Raw genomic sequence first — 23,915 nt, 5'->3', positions numbered from 1 at the left:
TGTGTACCTTCCTCATGTTAAGGCGTGTGCACAATGCAGTACATGTGCATAGAGGGGAAAAGAAGTACTTCTCATTGGTAGTCCAAGCAGAGGCCTTATCTGACTTTCCCAGTGCCAAGACAGTGTCCTCTCTAAAGCAATGTTTGGTGTGATGTCCTTGTCCTTGTCAGTAACACTGTCCATTTAATCAACCACCGAAAAAGAATAATTTAAATAAGAACAGATTTTTCACACAGACACCTGCCACCAATTCATGTGGCATCTCTCTACCAAAGACGTCCTGAAATACACATCACCATTAGTGTCACCTGTCACTCCAGAAATACAAAGTGTTGGGAAGCCATGGGGACAAGAGCAGGAACAGGAAGTGAGTGAGTGAGAAAGAAAGGGAGAGGTCATATCATCTTGGCCGGTAGTCATCAGGCACCCCAGACATGTTCCTCTTCTTCAAGGCCGTGTCCACGGTCTTGATGAGTTGGTCGATGCTGGCGCGCATCTCGGCCGTGTAGGGGTCGTACTCCAGCTTGCGCAGGCCCGACCGCTTGAAGTTGCCGTCCTTCTGTCCCTCCACGCACAGCAGGCGGTCCTCGGACACCCCCAGGCCCAGGAAGAGGACCATGCCCTTGAGCTTGGAGAACAGGTCCCTCTTCAGCTCCTCGAAGTGGACCACGTGGACGTGCCTCCCGTAGTGTAGCCAGTCCAGTGTGTGCGAAGCCCACCAAGGAGCGTAGTTCTTCACGAACTCGGGCCACTCTGCGTCACAAAACAGGAAGTCAACAGCGTTGAGTGCTTTCGTTCCTCTCAGAAAAGACCTCAACTTGACCATTTAATGGCGTGAATGTGCATGAATGTGCATGCTGTAAAGCCTACCGTCCTATGAGCAGGCTCATATACAGGCCTACGGTACATTTCGGGGTGAACTTAAATCTATGATTCTAAAGTCTTAGATGACATACTGAATTGCTGGGAAAAGTGCAAACAAAACACTGGAGCAGGGCCAACCGTCTGTGGAAATAGCTAACGAGAGCAGTTTACAGTAATACTGTAGTTTTACAGAAACAGATCTTCAGCTCCATACCTCCCCAGGGGCCCTGGCTTGTACAGCACATGCACTAGTGGAGGCCCCTGAGGGCCAATGAAAGGTGGGAGGGAAAGCACCAACGCAGCCCCCTCTCCAAGAATCATCAAACACCAATGTTTTTTTTCATTTCAGAGGTCTAGTGCAGTTCACAGCATATAAAGCTCTCTGAGACACCCAGCCTTCTTGGGAGGATTAAATTAATGACATGGAACGAAGCATGTTTCAGCCCTCCGGCAGACAGACAGACCTGCGGTCTGAGGGACCGGGGATTTACCAGCAGGGTCACACTGGAGATGCACCGTGTCCGTGGTAGTAGAGTGTGTGTGTGCCTGTGTGTTTGTGTGTTTGTGTGCGTGTGTGTGCGTGTGTGTGTGTGTGTGTGTGTGTGCCTGTGTGTGTGTGTGTGCCTCTGTGTGTGTGTGTGTGTGTGTGTGCCTCTATGTGTGTATGTGTGTGTGTGTGTGCATGTGTGCCTGCTGTCCTAAATGAGTGAGAACATTTCTGTACCACACCGACCTTCAAAGAGAATACCTTAGAGGCCCCCATCTTTTTTTGCCTTTGAGTTTTCTCAGTGTCCAACCATTAACAGTTTGGTCAAGGGTACAGTACAAAAACAGTCAACCTTTGACGAAAATTAATGGGCATTTTTTCTCCCGAAAGGCTTAAGGCTTAACGATAGGTTACGTCCATTTTTATTTAATGTTTTCTTTATACTGTATAGGGAAAATATCGATTTTAGCTAGTCTTAGACTTAGCTGGATAGTGAAATGAATGTTTTCCTCCTCCATGGTGCTTGATGGTAATGGCCGTGTTTCCCGAACGCGTTAAGAAGCACTTAACTCCAAAGTACTTCTTAACTCCCATGCAAAGGGTTGCTTAAGAAGGGTTCCTTAAGAAGGTTCTCTATCGGGAAACCCAGGTAATGTCTGTAGGCCTACATGCACGGTTATTTAGCAAAATTATTTGTTCTGCTACTTAATGGCTTCAAAATTAATCCAGTGGTAGACTGGAACTATGCTACTGTATGTGTTTCAGTAAACATATAGTAGTGTATATTAGTCAGTGATACTTCAAATCCACATTGTTTAGCTTGCTGGCTTCTTTAATCCTTCTTTTTACATGTTAGGATTATCATAGGTTAGTGTATCATATTAATTCAAAAATAAATTCCATGTTTCCGTTCCCACCAAAGACAATGCATCATGGGTGGGGGACAACATGTTCACTGTGCAGTTATTGTCATGAAAAACATCTGTGGTTAGGCCACACTAGTTAATAAGGATCTATTGACTGTACTGCAGCAAGATGAGGAAGTATTCTCTTCCTTTGAATCTGAGGAAATTGCGTGTAGTTGAGAATTGGTTTACAGTCAGCCGCCCTCTCACCTTTCCCTTTCCAATGGGCCTGGGAGGCAAATCCAATATGGCCGCCATACTTGCGGTTGAACTCAGCCATGAGCGCCTTGTAAGGGTTGCGAATCATCAGGATGCCCGCATCAAATGCCTCAATCTCCTTTATGCCGCTCTCATGTGTCTTTATGCAGATAGTCCTACCACTCCGCCAGTGGTCTCTCTCCCCTTTAAAACCTGTGGTAGAATAACGCACCAACAAATATCAATGCAAAGTATTTGAGTGACTGTACAGTATGACAGCCGAGAAGGACCACAAATGAGTTTAAATGAGGTTGTATAGTACCATGTTGTTGTGTTGCCTCCTACCTTTATTGTAGAGGGAGCCGTCAAAGTAGTAGCTGCCCGTGTAGAAGCCGGTGGCGAGCTCTATGAGGTGGCGGGCCCAAGTGTTCCCCGCCCCGGGGAAACTAGCCAGCGCCATCAGCTGCTTGGAGCGGGTGGGCAGGAAGTGCCGGTCCATACAGCGATTGTCTGAGGGAACACACAAAGCCCAACAGCAGATTGGAGACGCTTTAATTAAGCTCCTGCATTCTCATTGAAACACACCACCATGAAACATAGTGTGAAATACAGACATTGTTTCAAGGTGACTGAGTCTTTCAAGGTGACTGAGAAGAAAGGAGAAATAGATGATACTCGTAGACTTATTCATTGGTACATCATTATTTATAAGGCAATTCTTGGTCTTGTTCCTTCTTACCTCTGTGCCTACATTATACAAAAAAGTACTGGGAAATACTCCTTAAGATCACAGGACTTCTTGCTGCTGTCTGTTCCCAAGGTCAGAACAGAAAAGGGGAAAATGGCTTTTAGTTATTCGGCTCCTTCTGCCTGGAACATGCTACAAAATGATCTCAAACTTGAGGAGCAGGTCTCAATCAATGTTTTTAAATCCACTATGATGGTTTTAGAGGTGGATTTAACAGTATGTTCATGTTTTTAACTAGCGTATTGCCATATAGCCAAATCACCAAGTCACATGTGTAAATTGTATTACTGTTGCATCTCTGTGTTTTCTGTTGTATTTTCCGTCTGTAACTCTGTGTTTGGATTGCACTGCTGCCCGTCGTGGCCAGGTCTCTCTTGAAAAAGAGATTTTTAATCTCAATGGGACCTTTCCTGGTTAAATAAAGGCTAAATACAATTTTAAAAAATGTCCGGTATAACAGTCACTCCTGTAGGATGCTGACATTGCTTCAGGTGTCCAGCACTGCGCAACACAATAACCTGAATGACCCACACACCCTCCTTGAGTCAGCATGCTAAAATATGTGGTATATTTTCCTTGGGAAGAGTGCATACTGTGAGCTATGCTTGTCACTCTTGATATGTTGTTACCTGCCAAGCAACAGTATAGTGGGATGTAGTCTGGGGCCATTTGCATTTTTAGATCCGGTCTAAGGTGGGTCTAAGGCGGGTCTAAGGCGGGTCTAAGGCAAGGTCCGCCGGATACAGTTTTGGAGTAGATCAAACACATTGAGATCCTCTAGACAGGATGTGAATCTGATAGTGAATGGAAACCAGGTTCTACGCGAGGGAGAGTGAGATGTGAGGTTGCAGGTCCCAGGGGATCATCTAAGCAGGAACTAAAGCCACGTGAGTTTTCTGATATGTGGCAACACTGGACCCTGTTTTGTGGAAGCGATACCACCGACGTCATTGTAGACCAGGACCGCAGGGAAAACACAGGCCATCACATGAGTCAGAATGATATTTAAAAACGTCATAATTTTTCCATAGGTGTTTCCTTGCTACTCTTACTGTGACCGTAGGGTTTACTGTTAATCACAAACCCCTTTCACCATACCATGGTTCTTTGGTTAGCTTCTTTTGAACCGTTGTGGTCTACTGTTGATTAGAGTGTCTGTTTCATAACTGTCCTGAGTCTAACTTGGTCTAAAGTTGCTCAGTTTGTTTACGAGCAGAATGCCCGGTGGTTTCAATGTGAAAACAACCATTGGAAGAAGAACAGAGACTGTATCTGCACACAATTTCCTGTTAGTTGATTTCCCATTACGACCCTCTTGAAAACAAGATGATTCATCTCAAGGGGTTTGTCCTTCAAAAAAAAAAAAAGTTCAATGATAGAAGTACTGTACAATGTGCAGACTGTCAGTCGAGGAATATAGTTGAAGTTGAAGGACAAATAAAGTTGAAGTTGATATCTAATACAAACCCATGAAAATCCAAAAAGTAAAGTCGTAACATTACCTTTCAAAAGAATGACAAGTAATAAGTAATATATTAAATTTTTTGAGTAGCGAGCTGCATTTATTCGCTGGAGCTATTGTGGGTCTGGAGACTGCAGACATCAGTATCCACCTTCAACACGTACCTTGCACCTGTGTCTGGTACACCACAAAGTACTGGTCATTCCCACAGCTCTCGAACTCCTCGCCGTGGCAGCGGTGCATGCACATGTCCTCGTCCTCCAGCTCATGGAGGGAGAAATGGGACGTGGGGAAGCCACAGAGACACCTCAGTCCAGCCAGGACGGCCAGGGAGAACTCCTGAGAGACACGTGGGAGAGAGGAGAGGGTGTCAGGGGGTCAGGATATAACATGTACCGTACTTACTCTACATGTACATGTACATACACACACACACACACACACACACACACACACACACACACACACACACACACACACACTACCATCACATATATCCGTCTCTCACCTTTTCGGTGCACATGTCCACACACTTGTCCACAGACATGTTCTGGATGACTGCGTTGACGGGAAGGGCAAGCGTGACGTTGTCAGGCCGGTGGAAGCAGCCCTTGAATATGGCGCTCCCGTCTGAAACACACCAAAACGGAGCGCACACACAGTCACTAACATACAGAGGTGTGTGTGTGAGCGATGGCGGGGCATATCTACAGTACTGACCCCTGATTGAGAACCCTGACCTCCGCAGTAGCCTGAGCCTGTACCGGCACTCCAGGAGAATCCAACCACCTCTGCGTTGTGTTATTTTTTATAAATAACATAACATAACATAACATTAAGATGCAACGAAATCAAAAATGTATTTTTTTTTATGATTTTGGATCACATCCTTGGTCATAGTGTGCACCTATTTAACAATATATGCCAAATATTTTTCACAATATCCGTTTTGTTGTAGTCTTATATCAAATTATTTTTTTCTTCCTGTGAAACAAAATCTCCCGAGTGCTTACGTCAGCAATGGAAGAGCAAGTCAACCAAAAATCCCATGGCATCCACCCATCAATCAACTCTACAGTATCTGTCTATCGAATGTGTCTAAAGTTGTTATAACCCTCCAACTTGTCAACATTCCAGTCAAATTCCTCTAAACGTTATGTCCCGCCCCTATAGCCCGTATGAGTCGGAAATACGTCAAACTACGGACGTTAGATGATCTCAAAAGTCCGTTTCAGATGGACTTTAACACTGTTTAGCCTCAGGTCCCAGCGAACTACATTCTACAGCGAACTACAATGACCACCAAACATTATCTTTCTGGATGAGTAACAGATAGGGGAGCCAGGGGCGAAAGGTACTGTCAACCAGGCGTGGGAGTTGCAGCAGGGGATTTATTGTGCCTTATAAACAGTAATATATCAATAGTTTATTGGGACCCAATAGGCGTCTCAAGCAGGGTATAATGTGCTGCATTCCACGGTTTCATAAACATGATGAGCCAATAGGGAACAATAGAAAACACAACAGTCCTCCCGTTTCCTCTTTCGCCAAACAGCACGTGAGTCACAATAACAAAGATGAGGGTCAGAGGTGTTAGGGGTGAAGGAGCGGGCTACACGTGCACACACACACACACACACACTACTACACACAGGTGAGGCGCAACAGCGGCAGGAAATGTGGGGTGAGCGCTGTCCTGCGCTATTTTTAAAAGAGAGCTCTTTCCTGTTCCCCCACCCATCAAAGGCGGCTTTCGTTTCATGAGAAAAGCCATTTCTGAATACTAAGCGAGCTTCGCTGGGGAAGATAGAACAGCTCCCAGGGGGGGGAAGTAAACGATACTGAGCTGGGCTGCACACCACACTGGTTTCAAAACCAGAATGAGAAAAATCATCATCAGAACATGGAGGAGTCTAGTCCTGTAAGCATTGAAATGATTACAGCCATCCATCCATTTAGTGAGTTAGAGTTACACAGCAGCTATTTAACCTTAAAATGTTTATTGGCGCAATGTCTAGCCAGCGAGTCTACATTACAGTAAGTTATGGTCGGTCATAAGATCACGGTCATGCACGGTGGTGTGTGTGTGTGTGTGTGTGTGTGTGTGTGTGTGTGTGGGGAGGGGGGGGGGTGGACTCACAGCGCCGGGCTGACTCCTGGCTCAGCTCCAGCCTGTAGATGGACAGCCTGTTGGCCCCTCCGCACACGTTGGTCTTCTCGCCCTTACACTCCATGCCGCACTCGCTCTCCGAGACATTGGGCGCCTGGATCTTGTGGCCACAGTAGCATTCGGCCCCGAACTCCAGGCCTGCGTATAGGTAGCCCCTGAATAGAGGGAAACAGAGGGAGGGGTAAAGCATAAGTGAATTTAGTATCAGTGAAGACGGATTGACTTGCCTTTGTCACTGCAACGGACACTCTAAACTAGTCACGGTTTGCAATATGACAGACTTATGGTGCGTTCGTTTGTGGTCGGACGTGGCAAGTCGCAAGTGGCAAAATACCTACCTCCGACCTGTGTGCATTCGAGCTATAGCGAATGATATGATGATGATATATGATACTGACATCAGCTGGCAACTGGGGGCTGAGAAACATATCCGAATTTGCGACGAGGAAGTGCGAGTTCATGCGGCCTTTTATTTAATCATTCCTAGTAGCAAGTCGCAATTTGCCACCTCCCAGTTATAAACGAACGCACCATCAGCCCCCAGTTGCCGGCTGACGTCAATATCATATCATATCATCATCATATCATTCGCTATAGCTCGAATGCACACAGGTCGGAGGTAGGTATTTTGCCACTTGCGACTTGCCAGCTCCGACCACAAACGAATGCACCATTAGCCCTGAAGCAGAGATCAACTGTACCCTCACCTCCAACGCCAGTTTACCTGAGGCTTGGGCAATATCACTTCATTATCTAGGCAGTCTGAAGACCAACCTTAGCCTGTCTGCCCAGGGGCAAGCCCGTCTGCGGGAAAGCATGTGACTGGGAGTCAGACCTGCGTTGCGTAACCAGTGAACACAGATATACTGTAGACTGAGTCTGAGTGCACTGTGGACAAGGTCAAAACCAGACTTCTGAAAGTGGAGTGCACTCTCTAACATTACACTAGGACAACTGAGCTTTTTCTTAAAGGACATGGCCAAGATTAGGGATTAGGGTTAGACAAGCAGTATGAAGCATTTTCAACTCTGTGCGTGCAATATGGTACTAGTGAATGCCGCTAAGCTAGGCTAATCGGTCCAGGTCTCGCCACTCCATATTGCACGCACAGAGTTGAAAATGCTTCATACTGCTTGTCTAACCCCAGGGAAGATGGAAAACAAGCGTATTTCGCAAAAACTTGGCCGTGTCCTTTAAAAAAATAACTTGTTTTCAACAGAATGTGAATTGTTGCAGGCCCAGAGGTCTGGAGTGGAGTGGAGTGCAGCTTCCCCTCATTAATATGTCTGTAGTTATCTATCTATCTATCTGCTCTGGTAGGGCAGAGGACCAGAGAGAAACAGGAGATGTGTTCTTTTCTCTTCTCTCCTGTTCTCTGCACTCCTCTCTTCTCCTCTCCTGTTCTCTCCTCTCCTCTCCTGTTCTCTTCTCTCCTGTCTTCTCCTCTCCTCTCCTGTTCTCTCCTCTCCTCTCCTGTTCTCTTCTCTCCTGTCTTCTCCTCTCCTCTCCTGTTCTCTCCTCTCCTCTCCTGTTCTCTCCTCTCCTCTCCTCTCCTGTCTTCTCCTCTCCTCTCCTGTCTTCTCCTCTCCTCTCCTGTTCTCTTCTCTCCTGTCTTCTCCTCTCCTCTCCTGTTCTCTTCTCTCCTCTCCTGTCTTCTCCTCTCCTTTCCTGTCTCCTCTCCTCTCCTGTCTTCTCCTCTCCTCTCCTGTTCTCTCCTCTCCTCTCTTGTTCACTCCTCTCCTCTCCCGCCTCTCTGAACCAGTGAGGGGTGTAATGGAAAGTACTGGGCAGAGCCACCGATGATGTTACTGAGGAGGATGGGGGGGGGGGGGGAGAGAGAGAGAGAGAGGGAGAGAGAGAGGGGGGGGAGGTGGGGGTGAAGCGAAAGACATGATACGAGGAAGACATCCTCAGAAGAGGGGAGAGGCAGTCAAGACTGTGGAGAATAATGTAGAAATACGAACCAGGAGGACGAAGAGAGTGACCGTATGAAGGAGGAGGGAGGAGGAGAGGAAGAGAGTGACCGTATGAAGGAGGAGGGAGGAGGAGAGGAAGAGAGTGACCATATGAAGGAGGAGGGAGGAGGAGAGGAAGAGAGTGACCATATGAAGGAGGAGGGAGGAGGAGAGGAAGAGAGTGACCGTATGAAGGAGGAGGGAGGAGGAGAGGAAGAGAGTGACCGTATGAAGGAGGAGGGAGGAGGAGAGGAAGAGAGTGACCGTATGGAGGAGGAGGGAGGAGGAGAGGAAGAGAGTGACCGTATGAAGGAGGAGGGAGGAGGAGAGGAAGAGAGTGACCGTATGAAGGAGGAGGGAGGAGGAGAGGAAGAGAGTGACCCTATGAAGGAGGAGGGAGGAGGAGAGGAAGAGAGTGACCGTATGAAGGAGGAGGGAGGAGGAGAGGAAGAGAGTGACCTTATGGAGGAGGAGGGAGAAGGAGAGGAAGAGAGTGACCGTATGAAGGAGGAGGGAGGAGGAGAGAGTCTGGAGGAGATGCCGAACAGCTGGCCCTGAATCCATTAGAGTGGATGCAGCTAATATTCTCCTGTCAGACATGTTCATCCTCAGCAGCCTGATCAGGCTCACGCAACGCCATACACCCACCCTGCACGCACAAGCCTCTCACCACCATCAAGGGGAGAGACGCCAGTACAGGACACACTCGTGTTTGTCTGTTTATAGAAACTAGACACTCCTTCATTAAGGTGTTCTATAAAAATCATGTCTTACCTCTCAGCACAGTTGTCTTGGCAACGGAAAACTGTCATTTTTTTGTAGTCATAAAAGGACACCCCTCTGAGTGCTCTTTTCTGAATGTCGTCGATGTAGCAGCCAATGTATTTTGCTGAGGAAGACAAAAAATAATAATTAGATAAAAATTCAGACAGCGTAGTTTAATCAGGACTACACAGTTGTGTCGGCACAGAACTCATTTACAGGTGTCACTAATCCAACCTACACACGGGGGAGGTCCTTGGGATTTAGAGTTTGTCAAAGGAATTTGAGATTTAATACGATAATTTTGATAACAGTGCAGTAATGAGGAGTAAACATTCCCAGGACACCAGATTTAGTCAGAGAGAAGTATGTTCATTCATTCATGAAGAAGCACAACCCCTTCTAGTGGCCTTTCGCTGTAATGACAGAGAACCTGTTACCTCTCCGGGTGACTCAGATACTGTCCCTTTGCAGAGGGACACGGTGGGTGATCCATCGATCGGTCGATCCATCCATCCATCCATCCATCCATCCATCCATCCATCCATCCACCCATCCATCCATCCATCCATCCATCCATCCATCCATCCATCCATCCATCCATCCTTCCTTCCTTCCTTCCTTCCTTCCTTCCTTCCTTCCTTCCTGCTCTGTGTCTCCTCTCTGCACGGTCGTAGGCAGGGCAGGAATTTTGTCATTTTAGGGACAAGGCCATTTGGCCTTCAGTGTCGCTCAATATTTTAGGGCACCAAGGCTATGTGCCAGGCAAGATTGAGTAAAATAAGAGTATTTGAAGCCTACAAATAAATAACTTGACTTTAAAGATTAATTGCATTAAACTTCTGGAAGAGACTTGGACCTACTGACTGAAATAGAATTGACTAAGTATATAGTAGTGCTAAGTGCTAGTCTCCAAGTGTTGTTGGTAAGCTGCTTTTATAGTCGATTTCTATTGTAAGAGTTAGTTTTTGCCTGACCGAGACACATTGCTCTGGTGACTGCTATAAGGGAGTGGCCAACTCTCCTAGCAGACAGGACAACCACAGGACTCCAGCATCCCCCCCTCCTGACCACTACGCTCTGCTACCTCGTTCCACTGTTTGCCCCGTCACTCCGAGGCCCCTGTGGTCGATCGACACGGTCATGGCTCTTCTCTGTCCTGGCCCCGCAGTGGTGGAATGAACTGTCCACTGACGTCAGGACAGCAGAGTCGCCACAGTTTTTTGCCACAGGCTTAAAACTCACCTCTTCAAGAAGTACTACCAGGATCCTCCCTCTTAAGCACCGATTTTATTTTTAGTTTGCTATTCTTGCACTTTGGCTTCAGCACTAGATTATGCTCTTAGTCCCCTGTTTTAGAAAGGAGGTGCACTTGTGTTCTGGTAAGTAGTAGTAGTAGTCTGGACCCAGGCTAGGGGTGGGGGGGGTCCTTCAAGATGTTTTTTTGTTTTTTTTTAATATGCCAGGGGTCTAGAGCTCAAAAAAGTTTGAGAACCACTGGTCTATGGAGCTAGCTAGAATAAAGATAGTTAGCTAGCAAGCAAACCTTAGCTATAACCTGGAACAAAGACTTCTCTTCTCTGCTCAGGAAATGATTTGGTTGAAAACAAAGAACAGTTGGGCAATGGCATTTTGAAGCATGTCATAATTTATTAGCCAGTTACTTTGCTTGCTTGCTATTCAAACCAGAATTGCAGGAATGAAGATTGGTTGTGGATTGGTTGTGGATTGGTTGTGGATTGTTGGCATGTACACGCCAGCATCACATCCAATCAAAGCCACTCAGGCTACAACGTATACTGTCATAACGTAGCCTGCACTGAATTAATTACGGAATATCAAGAAAACGACAGGAGACGCTTTTAAAGCAACCTTGAGATTGTGACAATAGCAGGGGGCACAAACGCCACGGTGGCCGCAGGGGGCGCAATTATTTTCAGGGCGTCATGGCCAGAGCGAGGGACATCGACGGCCATGTCCTCCGTGTAAATCCCACCCTGGCCGGAGGCATGCCTGCTACAGACAATCCACCCTAACCGCGCACCATCTGGACTCTCCCATTACCACCCTGTACCTTTGCTAATGGCTCCGCCGCAATCCAAGCCCACCACATTACGGTAATTGTAATAGTCTAAATGAGCGCTGAGCAGCATGTGGACTGACTGCTGTACAGTAGGTAATCTTCCTCTTAGAGATGGCGGGCGCTCATCAGCAACCTGCTGCTGGATGATAAAAGCGAGGAACCGAGCCTCCACATCAGCAGGCCTGACCTTTGGCGTCGACGCCGAGTTTATGATATGAAATAATCAAATCAACCGCAATTTATGGAAAGAGGGTCAGTCTCTGAGACCTGTGCTGTGGGTTTTAATGTAGGGAAGCACCGCACAACAGAGACACGAGTGCTCTACGCTAGGGTACGGGATGCCTCCGTTAAAGTGGTGCGTCTAATAGGGGGCATGGCCCCCACTCCACTCAACCACCTGTATGGAAGATGTACTGTACTCACCGTACCCTGCGATGACACATATTTAATTCAGATCATCTTGTTTTAACAGTTTACATGCCTGTTTTTTTTTTCTTTCGGTTTCAAAAACGAATCACAGACATGCCAAGGACAATCCTTTAAGAGCCTTAAACCCCCGTAAGCTGCCAGACTTCTATTAGTTAATTATCTGCGTAATCGCGTTATATGTACAGTAGAGCTTTTCTCTTATGAGTTACGTCAACATATAGCATTAAGCTCTACTAGTTAACAAAACCATCCATGGATTCATCCTTAAACATGACTGTATACAGTAGGGTGCTTGGTTATTGATTTCACACTATTCCTTCCACATCCATTTCAGACTGGATGTGTGTGTGTGTGTGTGTGTGTGTGTGTGTGTGTGTGTGTGTGTGTGTGTGTGTGTGCGTGCGTGCGTGCCTGTGCGTGTGTGTGCTCATGTGTTGAGGGGGTGGGGTGACGTTCTGAATGATAACATGATAGGGGGGCAGGAGTGTGAGGTAGGGGCAGACTGATATAGCTGGGGGTGGGGCAGCACTAGAGGAACAGTTCTGCCTTGAAAGCACTAATTACTCTCAGTACTTTCAGCACTGGCCCTGAGGGCCAACACGTAGAGAGAGAGAGAGAGAGAAAGAGAGAGGAGAGAGAGAGAGAGAGAGAAGGGAGAGGAAGAGAGAGGGGGGAGGGGGACAAAACAGGGATGTAGGCTGAAGGGGATGATCTGATAATCCTAATCTTGAATTTAATACTGCATGTTTGTTTTTCTACTGTCACACAGTATTGGAGCCCTGCTTCTTACCCTGATGTGAACACAGATTATGAAAAATAAAGTAATCACAATGATGTGTTCTGCTCTCCTTTTGCAGAGGGGAATTACCAGATAATACTGCTATGCGTGTATTACAAGGCTTACTACTACTGAGACAAAAAGCTCTCTGTTGTAGCCCGGATCCAGACCTTTGAATCCGCCCACTCCACCAATTTGACTGATTCTTGGTCTGGATTTTTGACATGAAACAGTGGTTTCTCTGATTAAAATAAACACCAGGGGGCTAACGATTATCCAATCAGCGACACGGGCAGGACTAACTCCGCTGTCAAGTTGCTTAGTCGTTTGTCTTTAGTGCTGTTGGTCTCTAGTGATTGGTTGGGGGGGAAATCAAATCTACCTCCTCAACAGAAATCGGTTAGAGTGGAGGCAATGTCAGACCGAAGATCTCAATGGAGTGTAACGAGTTCACAATTCTGTCTGTTATACGACTATCTCCAAAGTCCAATATGACAAGATATGAAGCATGGAGGAATGACGCAGCGCCATCCTGGCGTTGGCACCGGCAGCCTCGCGCCAGCTGCTTCCCGGAGCTGCGTGGTGGCGCCAACGCTTCACCACCGAGCCAGCTCCTCCGCTGAAAGGTTAATTGCCTTGGACGTCTCACATATGGCCAGGCAAACATGAGCAGTGTCTGATTTGACTGAGGACTGGAGGATCAGTGCTGAGCCACCATCCGTTTAGGCCAGGAGCACTTCAAAAATCAGTGTGGATTAGCTCTGTATAACCATGGATGGATACTATGCTAGGATTGGGTTTTGCAGTTCTAGGATAGTGATAGTAGCTGAGTGTAATAGTAAGGACCTTGTTTTAGCATTGCTGGGGGATGGTGGTCTCACTAATATTACCTGCTACTGCTCTCCATAATACAGTATACCTGCTACTGCTCTCCCTAATATTACCTGCTACTGTTTCCATAATATACATGCTACTGCTCTCCCTAATATTACCTGCTACTGCTCTCCCTAATATACCTGCTACTGCTCTCCATAATATACATGCTACTGCTCTCCCTAATATTACCTGCTACTGCTCTCCCTAATATTACCTGCTACTGCTCTCCCTAATATTACCTGCTACTGCTCTCCCTAATATTACCTGCTACTGCTCTCCCTAATATTACCTGCTACTGCTTTCCCTAATATTACCTGCTACTGCTCTCCCTAATATACCTGCTACTGCTCTCCCTAATATTACCTGCTACTGCTCTCCCTAATATAACCTGCTACTGCTCTCCCTAATATTACCTGCTACTGCTCTCCCTAATATTACCTGCTACTGCTTTCCCTAATATAACCTGCTACTGCACTCCTTAATATACATGCTACTGCTCTCCCTAATATTACCTGCTACTGCTCTCCCTAATATACCTGCTACTGCTCTCCCTAATATTACCTGCTACTGCTCTCCCTAATATACCTGCTACTGCTCTCCCTAATATACATGCTACTGCTCTCCCTAATATTACCTGCTACTGCTCTCCCTAATATACATGCTACTGCTCTTCCTAATATACCTGCTACTGCTCTCCCTAATATTACCTGCTACTGCTCTCCCTAATATACATGCTACTGCTCTCCCTAATATTACCTGCTACTGCTCTCCCTAATATACATGCTACTGCTCTCCCTAATATTACCTGCTACTGCTTTCCCTAATATTACCTGCTACTGCTCTCCCTAATATTCATGCTACTGCTCTCCATAATATACATGCTGCTGCACTCCCTAATATTACCTGCTACTGCTCTCCCTAATATTACCTGCTGCAGCTCTCCCTAATATACATGCTACTGCTCTCCCTAATATTACCTGCTACTGCTTTCCCTAATATTACCTGCTACTGCTCTCCCTAATATTACCTGCTACTGCTCTCCCTAATATTACCTGCTACTGCTCTCCCTAATATTACCTGCTACTGCTTTCCCTAATATTACCTGCTACTGCTCTCCCTAATATTACCTGCTACTGCTCTCCATAATATACCTGCTACTGCTCTCCATAATATACCTGCTACTGCTCTCCCTAATATTACCTGCTACTGCTCTCCCTAATATACATGCTACTGCTCTCCCTAATATACCTGCTACTGCTCTCCCTAATATTACCTGGTGTCATTGAGTGGCGCAAACCTAATATGTCGAGAGCAATTCCCATCTCTAATTTCTGAATCCCCAGAGGCCTTAGCCTGACTGGAAGTGTTCCAGGAGGCCTATTAAGCTCTACGAGGCCGAGGCTAGAGAGCAGAGGGGGACCGGGAGGACGTGCCGTTCACTCAGGCTCTTCACCTCCCCCTGGACGGGCATCTCCTGAAGGGCCAATTACCACTTTAATATCCGGCCATTTAAATGCTCCAGCAATTTACGACTCTCCTGCAGAATCGTTCTCGGATTACCTCCAGCACCCAGAGGATAAATGTGTGTGTGGTGCATATTCTCATCTGTGTGTGTGTGTGTGTGTGTGTGTGTGTGTGTGTGTGTGTGTGTGTGTGTGTGTGTGCATTTCTGAATATCTTTACAGTCAGTTTTCATAATTAAGCTTTACTTAAATTCATCATTAAACTGAAAAGAAAAGTCACTGATCTATGTGTGTGTGTGTGTGTGTGTGTGTACTACTCATAGTACAGTACATATTACTCATAGTACAGTACATATTACTCATAGTACAGAACATTCCAGTGTCCCAGCGACTCACCCCGTCCTTCGTCCAGATCTTTGGCGTTGCGTCCCTTGAGGGCGCGGTTCCAGGTGCTGGCGTAGTCCCCTCCCCTTCCCCTCCAGTCCGAACCCTCCGGCCCCGCCTGCTTCATCCAAGGCGGGCCGTACCTCCGACCGGGGCGCCTCGTCACCTTCAGCACCCTCCCCCCGAGCCGCGGCCCCCGGCCGTCCGAGGGGGACGCCGCCCTGCTCCCCATCTCCGAGGCCACCAGGGGGTCTCTGCCCCGGCCGCCCCCCAAGGAGCTGTCCCCTACGAAGCCCGAGTGCAGGAACACCAGGCTGCCGGCCGTCAGGTACAGGAGGATGAGGCTGAAGAAGCGCACGGGTTTCCTGCGGAAGTAACGCTGGATCTTCAGCAGAGGCCTGGCCATCCTGGCGGCACCCGCTGCTCGGTCACACGCGCCCGGTCATACACAGTCCTACAGCAGCGCAGGCCGCAGCCCCCCGTAGCCCCCCGCGGCGCTCCCCCGAGCTACAGAGAGGCCCCGCTCGAAACGCCGGAGAGAGACGCGGCAAGACCGCCTTAATCCGATGCTGAGCGAAGATCAGCGAAACATCGGAAAGTGGTGTGTTCCTGCGCGTCTGTCTCTGCCGGAGGGAGGAGTTCGTCTAGGTTCCCTCGGGGAGCTCAGCCGTGGGAGCTGGCGGCGGCGCCATGGCGTGGGAGGTGGGCGGGCGGCGTGGCCTGAGAGACGATCGTGGCGGCGTCGCTCCCTCTCTTGTTATCGGGCTCCGCGGTGGCCCTCTCTGCCAGGCGGACGAGGGAAGCTTTTATTCACCGGCGGAGCTGGGGTGCTGTTGTTTTCGCGCGGCCGGTCCCTCACCCAGAAGATCAGGGATGGAAGCCGTGGCTCAGCGTCTGCAAGCGAAATTATACACATCAGTCCTTTCTGGCCTCATTAACACACACACAAATACACAGACACTCTCTCTCCTACTCTCCCTCTCTCCCCACAACACACACACACACACGGACTGTCGCTAACAGTCTTCTAACGCACCAGGAGGCAGAATAATGGACAGAATCAGACAGCGAAGTTGTAGTGGAGAACACATTACAGGTGATATGGAGCCTCGGGCTGAGGTCGTCAAACTCGACCTCACCGCGGGTGGTCCCTACAGTACGCCAGCCTGTTATCGGTTCTACCGCAGACCTCCTCATTATCGACGGTTAATTAGGTTGGACAAGGAACATTGGTTGAGGAAGAGAAAGAGAGAACCCTTAGTTTTGGCCTGCAGGATCTCCGGTGATGCTATTTCTGTTAATCGAGGTGTTTTAGTACTGAAGGTAATTAAGGAGACTAGCGGTCTAATTAACATCAGCCCTGATGGTATCACTTGCTTAACTGCAATCAAATATCCAGTGGAAATGTAATGCGCCTAGGATTAAAACTCAATCTCAGAAAATTCTAAAATGCTTTGCATGCAAACGCACGCATACACAGTATAGTAGTCACATTATGCGAGCTTCCACATTCCACTAATAACCAAAGTTGGCTTGGTGGGGCTTGAAATCCCACTCCTCTTCTACAACCAAGATGAAAAGAGGCTCTGTTCAGGGGTGCAGAACACGCTGAGAGGGTCCGTAATGTAACACCGTCCTGAGGGTCGTAGAAATTTCCAGAACTTTCAAGGGGACGCTCGACCCTGCGGCCCCCCCACCCCTGTCTGGCCCAACAAAGCACCTGTGTCACCTGAAACCTCCCCCAGCCCTCAGACCCCCTCGGTGTAGCCCACCCACCCTCCAGGTGGTCTGGGCTGGGTCCAGGACCCTCCAGGAGAAATGCCTCTCTCCCAGGGCTTGGAACAACTGAGCATTAAGAGCGCCCAGTCCAAGATGTGTGAGTGCTTCTACATGCACAGCAATAGCAGCATTTGAATCCATCAGTTCAAATTCAGTTCAGGGCTGTTTTAAGATAAGACAAGAAAAACTGCATTGTCCATTAAGTGTTTTGAAATGGAAATTAGTCTTTGTCAGTCTGGCAACACAGTAAAAAAAACAACTAAAATACATAAATACATTTTTAGCAGCAACCGTGCTCATGGGCTGTCTGTGTGTGTGTGTGTGTGTGTGTGTGTGTGTGTGTGTGTGTGTGTGTGTGTGTGTGTGTGTGTGTGTGTGTGTGTGCAGGGGGCGGGGGGGGGGGTATTACAGTACTGTATGTCCCTGTTTGGAATGATTTCTTGTACCCTTGAGTCTCTTGCCAGATGGCAACAGTCCCTCCCTAATGTAAAGAGACTCCTCAACCAGCGGTTACAGTTCCATCGTGACTGCGGGATGACGGGTGATTAAGTCGGCCAAATGTATGTTCTGGGTGGGGGAATTAAATGGCTGTGACGCTGACAGGGCTACAAGGCTGTGACCCCTGAACTGAAGGAACGTCATTATAAAATGTTCACAGCTGTGCAAACAATATGGAAAAGACGGACTAGACAGCACTTCGTCTCAAGTGTGGCTGGCTGATATCCATTCCCCTGTTAGATTGTGATTGGCTGAGATTTACGAGTTTAATCGTTGGAAGGAGGAAATTCCACAGCGCTCCTTATGTATTTCTCTCGTTGTTAGTGGTTGTGGCTTGAGCCTGAGGCCTTCTGGGAGGCGGGTGCTGCTGAGGTCACAGCGAGGGTGGGGGGTGGAGGGGTGGGGTGTGTGTGTGTGGGTGGGGGGGGGGGAGCGAGCATGCCAGGGAGGGTGTTACCTTGAGGCCGTGAGCACATCTGCTCCCTTGATAAATAGACCTTTTTGTCATGTCTGGATATTGGCTTTTCATCACCCCAGCTCACACACTGAGAGGCAGACCTTCAAACAAGGTGCTACTGTACAGTAGAGGATATTGTAGGTAGAGTCTCCTCCCTTTCTCTCCCTCTCTCCCTCTCTCGCGCTCTCTTTTTCTCTCTCTCGCACTCTTTCTCTCTCCGTCTCTCCGTCTCTCGTGCTCTCTCTCTCTCTCTCTCTCTCTCTCTCTCTCTCTCTCTCTGTGATAAACCACAAAGATACACACACTTGTGTGGGAATAGCAATTTCTACACCCAGGGGCTGTCAAAGGCAACCAATTCTTTGGGACGCCCATAGGGATATGCAGGAGGGACATACAGATAGCAGAATTTTACCTGTGGTTCAGACACACACACACACACACACGTAATATACAGTAGCATGCATACGGCACAAACAGACATACACACAAAGAAAGGTACAAGCGCAGACGCAATCGCACATGCTAATTATTTATAGCCACTCAATAAAGAAAATGAAACTGAACTCCTCGTTAGATGAACATTTTGTCAAGTGCGGGTTCGAATGACCGTAATACGAGTGTGTACACAGTTCACCGGTTTCCCACTGTAGACATTGAGACGCAGACAGCCAGAGGGAGAGAGAAACAGGCCTACTGTGCACTTGATGGCGCGGCGCACGCAGCGCTGCAGACAGTTTATACTCACAATAGCTGTGTTCGGAATCGCTCCCTCGTTCCCTCACTCCCTATTCCCTATATAGGGTTCACCATGTAGGGAACTACCTAGGGAACGGAGAAAATGTAGGGTACATGCACTGTTCCCTGCAAATCAAGGTGAATTGTGGGTAATAAATAGTGGACTATATAGGGAACGGAAATTCCGTGGAGAATTCGGACACTACAAACAAAATGGCTGACGCCCTATATAATGCACTATATAGTGAATAGGGAGCGATTCCGAACACAGATAATGCCTGAGATAAGAGGCTGTTACAGCAGATCTTCACCAGAAGGTTCAGATTATTGTTGCTACTACGGAAAGGAAGATGAGAGTAAGAGAGAGTGACATTCTGTGAAGAGCAGTGGAGGAGAGGGAGGGGGAGGGGGGAGACGGGTGGGTGAGGTTTTTTGGGGGGGGGGGCAGGGGGGGGCTGAGGTGCGGTAATGATCTGATAGCCGTGTCACGGCCAAACCATCACTCAGGAAGCCGGGACAGGCTCAAGCCATCTGATTGGCCATAAATTCACATTCATATCAAATGAGCCTGCATATATTTAATCAGAGCGGATTCTGAAATTATTCAGAAATGTCCGAGTTAATGGTCGCCGGGCCGGCAGACAGGTCGGCAGCTCGGTGAGTGGTGTGGGCGGTCGTTCTGCATAACACTCCATAAATACTCTTCATGTCTGTCCAGGGAACTGTAGACCAGGGGCTGCGGTCACCTCTGCCTCCCCCACGGACTGACCGGCTCCCTGCTGGTTCCCATAACTACCACGCCAATCCACAACCATCATAGATCAACTACATCTCCTTCATAGATCCCATATAATACCCTCGAAACATAAATATCCGATAAGATTCACTGCATTTGATTGGCTGCAAACGGTCATGGTGGCAAACGTGGGTGTTAGCCATGCCAGTGGCGCTGTAAGGAGCCATTGATGCAGGTGCAGTCAGGATAGTGTTGACAGCTCAACACTCAGGTGGCTGTTGTTGTTTACATGCATTGTATCCAGCTCCTGAGGATGGATATTGCACGGACTGTCTATTCAATCGAACATAACAGCTTAATCTGTTGTCAGTAATTAGCTTTGCTCGTGTGCATGATGTTATTGCATTGGCCTGTGAAATCTACAAACAATAGGACCTTTCACTAGTCTCCCCTAGATGCTGTTCATTATGGGCGAGACAATTGTTTCTGAGAATGTCTGACATATTTCTCATGCTCAAATGCCCAGAAAACATTCTTTTGAGGAGAAAACTAGCGAAATATGAGGGTGGATAAATCCATGAAAGCAGTCCAAGAAAATCATATTTTCACATGGTTAAAGTAACGGGCTAACAGCCAGCCGACATCAAACATACGATTTGGCTCGGACTCTGCATATGAGAGTCCAATTCTGCTTCTTTTGTCTTTACATTGCCAGATGAGCTTTATTTATTTCATTCCCTACCTCTTGGGAAACAGGGAGTGGTTTAGCTTCAGCTATTATCACACTGGACCTCCCCTAAAGTTTAGACCAAAACTGAGCCTTACGTATTAGTTAGCTGTCCGTTGAGACTGGGCTTGGCTCTTTTGGCTTCCTCTCTGATGTGAATGCGGTCTATAGTGATAATAGCCAAATAGCATGGTTGAGGAGGGGGAGGCGAAGAGGGAGAGGGGAGTGGAGGGGAGAGGGAGGCAGGGGGTTTCTGGGTTGGTCTGGGGCCAGAAAGGGGCCAGTAGGCTGAGCCCTCCAATAGGAACACTCTGGTCCAGAGCCCAGCCAACAGCCAGCCCTGATAGCAGTCATTACCAGAGAGAGGGAACGGAAACAGTCACATTAGCCCTGAACTCAACTCTCACTCCAGGAACAAGAGGGTATCAGGTGCTCTGGCGCCAGTCGTCAGGACAGGAAATGAAGGTCTCTCTCTCTCTCTCACTCTACCTGTGTGTCACTTTCTATCTGTGTCTACAGTATGTGCCCGTGTAAGCCCCCTATAGCCTACACAACTCTTTACTGTACTATAATAAACAGTATTGTAAGTACACGAATAAAGCCAGCACCCATCTAACCGATCTACACTAAGTACATGGCCAGGCACTGAAAGAGTTAACGGCCCAGCATCCTGTTCTCCGACCATGACCCTGCCCTCACCTTGGGGCCCCCCGAGCGGTTTCCGCTCCCCTGTGCTCATCCTGCCGCCGTTCAACCGCCACGGCTGTCGAATCAAATCACTCCAAAAAGCACATTCCTCCCCCAGTGATAGCAGCGCCCGTGTTTACATCAGGGCCCACCGCGGTGACGTGCGTCCCCTGGCTTCAATCACACCGCGCGAGTCTGTCTGATGGCTCATGACATTGCTAGCGCAGACACCTGTGGATATCACTTCCACTTTTTTTTTTTAAAGGGCCATGTTTTGATGAAACGGTCGGAAAAGTGGGGCTCTGGCGCTCATTACTGTGCACGTGCGCGGAGGTGTGGAGGTTGATATCCATTCCGTGAACCTGAAGTTCAGCATTGGCATCCCAACACATTGATTTCATGACTTTCAATTTCAATCTTTATTTTCCTCATAGCTGGCTCGGTGCAGATGGCCGCCGCTGTCGGGAACATGGGACCCCTGCAAAGTGTTTATACTCACAAGCTCCCTTCAACCAAGCCACAGAAGGGCATCAGAGCAGCAGAGTAGCAGTTTTCCTTTGCTTGGTTCCTGGCACCCAGTCTGTGTGCAGGGGCCCGGGATTCACATCTTTATGCCAGCCATTTTAATTAGATTGGTGTCTGATCGTAGCGTGTGCCAGCGGCGCCCATTGGTTCGGCGCCCGATACAATTAAATATTGGCGGCTATTCAGCAGGACCGCTTGGGAGAATCCCTGGATAGTGCTTATTCGTCGCTCGATGGTCCTCTGAAGCTGGCGAAGCACTTTGGAAACAACCACCACTGCATTTAACAGCTTAGTAAACAGGCCGTGTTAGAACAAAAATTGTTTACTTATTATTATCAGACTCGAGGCTTAAACCACCAGGACAGATCTAAGAGAGAAGGAATTAAGTGGAGCCCTCAATCTTCAACATATCATTCGGTTTAGAAGATGCACTGATAGGATGAAGTTTGTTACTGAAGAACACTTCCTGAGAGAAAAAGACATGGACGCTTGCTTCCCAGAAGTCTCTCAGAGGTCTCCCTTCCCAGAAGTCTCTCAGAGGTCTCCCTTCCCAGAAGTCTCTCAGAGGTCTCCCTTCCCAGAAGTCTCTCAGAGGTCTCCCTTCCCAGAAGTCTCTCAGGGGTCTCCCTTCCCAGAAGTCTCTCAGAGGTCTCCCTTCCCAGAAGTCTCTCAGAGGTCTCCCTCAGAAGTCTCTCAGAGGTCTCCCTTCCCAGAAGTCTCTCAGAGGTCTCCCTTCCCAGAAGTCTCTCAGAGGTCTCCCTTCCCAGAAGTCTCTCAGAGGTCTCCCTTCCCAGAAGTCTCTCAGAGGTCTCCCTTCCCAGAAGTCTCTCAGAGGTCTCCCTTCCCAGAAGTCTCTCTGAGGTCTCCCTTCCCAGAAGTCTCTCAGAGGTCTCCCTTCCCAGACGTCTCTCAGAGGTCTCCCTTCCCAGAAGTCTCTCAGAGGTCTACCTTCCCAGAAGTCTCTCAGAGGTCTCCCTTCCCAGACGTCTCTCAGAGGTCTCCCTTCCCAGAAGTCTCTCAGAGGTCTCCCTTCCCAGAAGTCTCTCAGAGGTCTCCCTTCCCAGAAGTCTCTCAGAGGTCTCCCTTCCCAGAAGTCTCTCAGAGGTCTCCCTTCCCAGAAGTCTCTCAGAGGTCTCCCTTCCCAGAGGTCTCTCAGAGGTCTCCCTTCCCAGAAGTCTCTCAGAGGTCTCCCTTCCCAGAAGTCTCTCAGAGGTCTCCCTTCCCAGAAGTCTCTCAGAGGTCTCCCTTCCCAGAAGTCTCTCAGAGGTCTCCCTTCCCAGAAGTCTCTCAGAGGTCTCCCTTCCCAGAAGTCTCTCAGAGGTCTCCCTTCCCAGAAGTCTCTCTGAGGTCTCCCTTCCCAGAAGTCTCTCAGAGGTCTCCCTTCCCAGAAGTCTCTCTGAGGTCTCCCTTCCCAGAAGTCTCTCAGAGGTCTCCCTTCCCAGAAGTCTCTCAGAGGTCTCCCTTCCCAGAAGTCTCTCAGAGGTCTCCCTTCCCAGAAGTCTCTCAGAGGTCTCCCTTCCCAGAAGTCTCTCAGAGGTCTCCCTTCCCAGAGGTCTCTCAGAGGTCTCCCTTCCCAGAAGTCTCTCAGAGGTCTCCCTTCCCAGAAGTCTCTCAGAGGTCTCCCTTCCCAGAAGTCTCTCTGAGGTCTCCCTTCCCAGAAGTCTCTCAGGAGAGAATTACCTCATAAACATGCTCTGTAGCTGAAACGCTGTGAGGGTGGTTACTAAATGATGATGATTAACAGTGGTCAGTGCATACAGTATCTAGGACCCCAGTCATGAATTACGACGATCTATTAGAGGAGCCATAACGGTCAACATCTGCTCGTGGAGATACTGCTGCATGAGAATAGAAAACAATGAGCCATATGGGAGGGAGGATCAGGGGGAGTGATTGGGTGGAGAAGGGATAGTATGCCAAAAAAAGATAGTATGGACTGACTTAATGCCTGAAGGCAAGTGAACTCTCACAGAGACAGAAGTTACTCAGTGGCCAATTCCAAATACCCATGCATTTGACAGTAGAGGCTTTGAACAGGCTGATCAGATTAAGGGATTTTATGTACAACCTGCAGTATAAAGCTTAAAAATTAAGCTCAGGATGGCTGGGAAAAAGCTCATTGTAATCCTTATAATATTCAACTGTCCATTAAGCTCGCTGGTGACCTTTTTGTAGTGAAAAAGTTCTAAAAAGAATGTAGGTTAATC

General features: G+C 48.2%; 1 protein-coding gene across 1 annotated transcript; it reads right to left on the bottom strand.

Moving 5' to 3' along the window:
* Positions 1 to 400: 400 nt before the first annotated feature.
* wscd2 (WSC domain containing 2) lies at positions 401 to 15,970 on the bottom strand (the record flags this gene model as incomplete). Its single annotated transcript, XM_084456739.1, has 8 exons — positions 401 to 753; positions 2,467 to 2,667; positions 2,800 to 2,964; positions 4,829 to 5,003; positions 5,173 to 5,294; positions 6,805 to 6,989; positions 9,564 to 9,678; positions 15,577 to 15,970. The coding sequence occupies 8 exons, from the start codon at positions 15,968 to 15,970 to the stop codon at positions 401 to 403; spliced, it is 1,710 nt and encodes a 569-aa protein (XP_084312865.1).
* Positions 15,971 to 23,915: the final 7,945 nt, after the last annotated feature.

Source organism: Borostomias antarcticus (genome assembly GCF_949987555.1).
Source record: "Borostomias antarcticus genome assembly, chromosome: 23".
In the NCBI taxonomy this organism is placed as follows: Eukaryota; Metazoa; Chordata; class Actinopteri; order Stomiiformes; family Stomiidae; genus Borostomias; species Borostomias antarcticus.
This window is presented reverse-complemented; position numbering and strand designations above follow the sequence as displayed.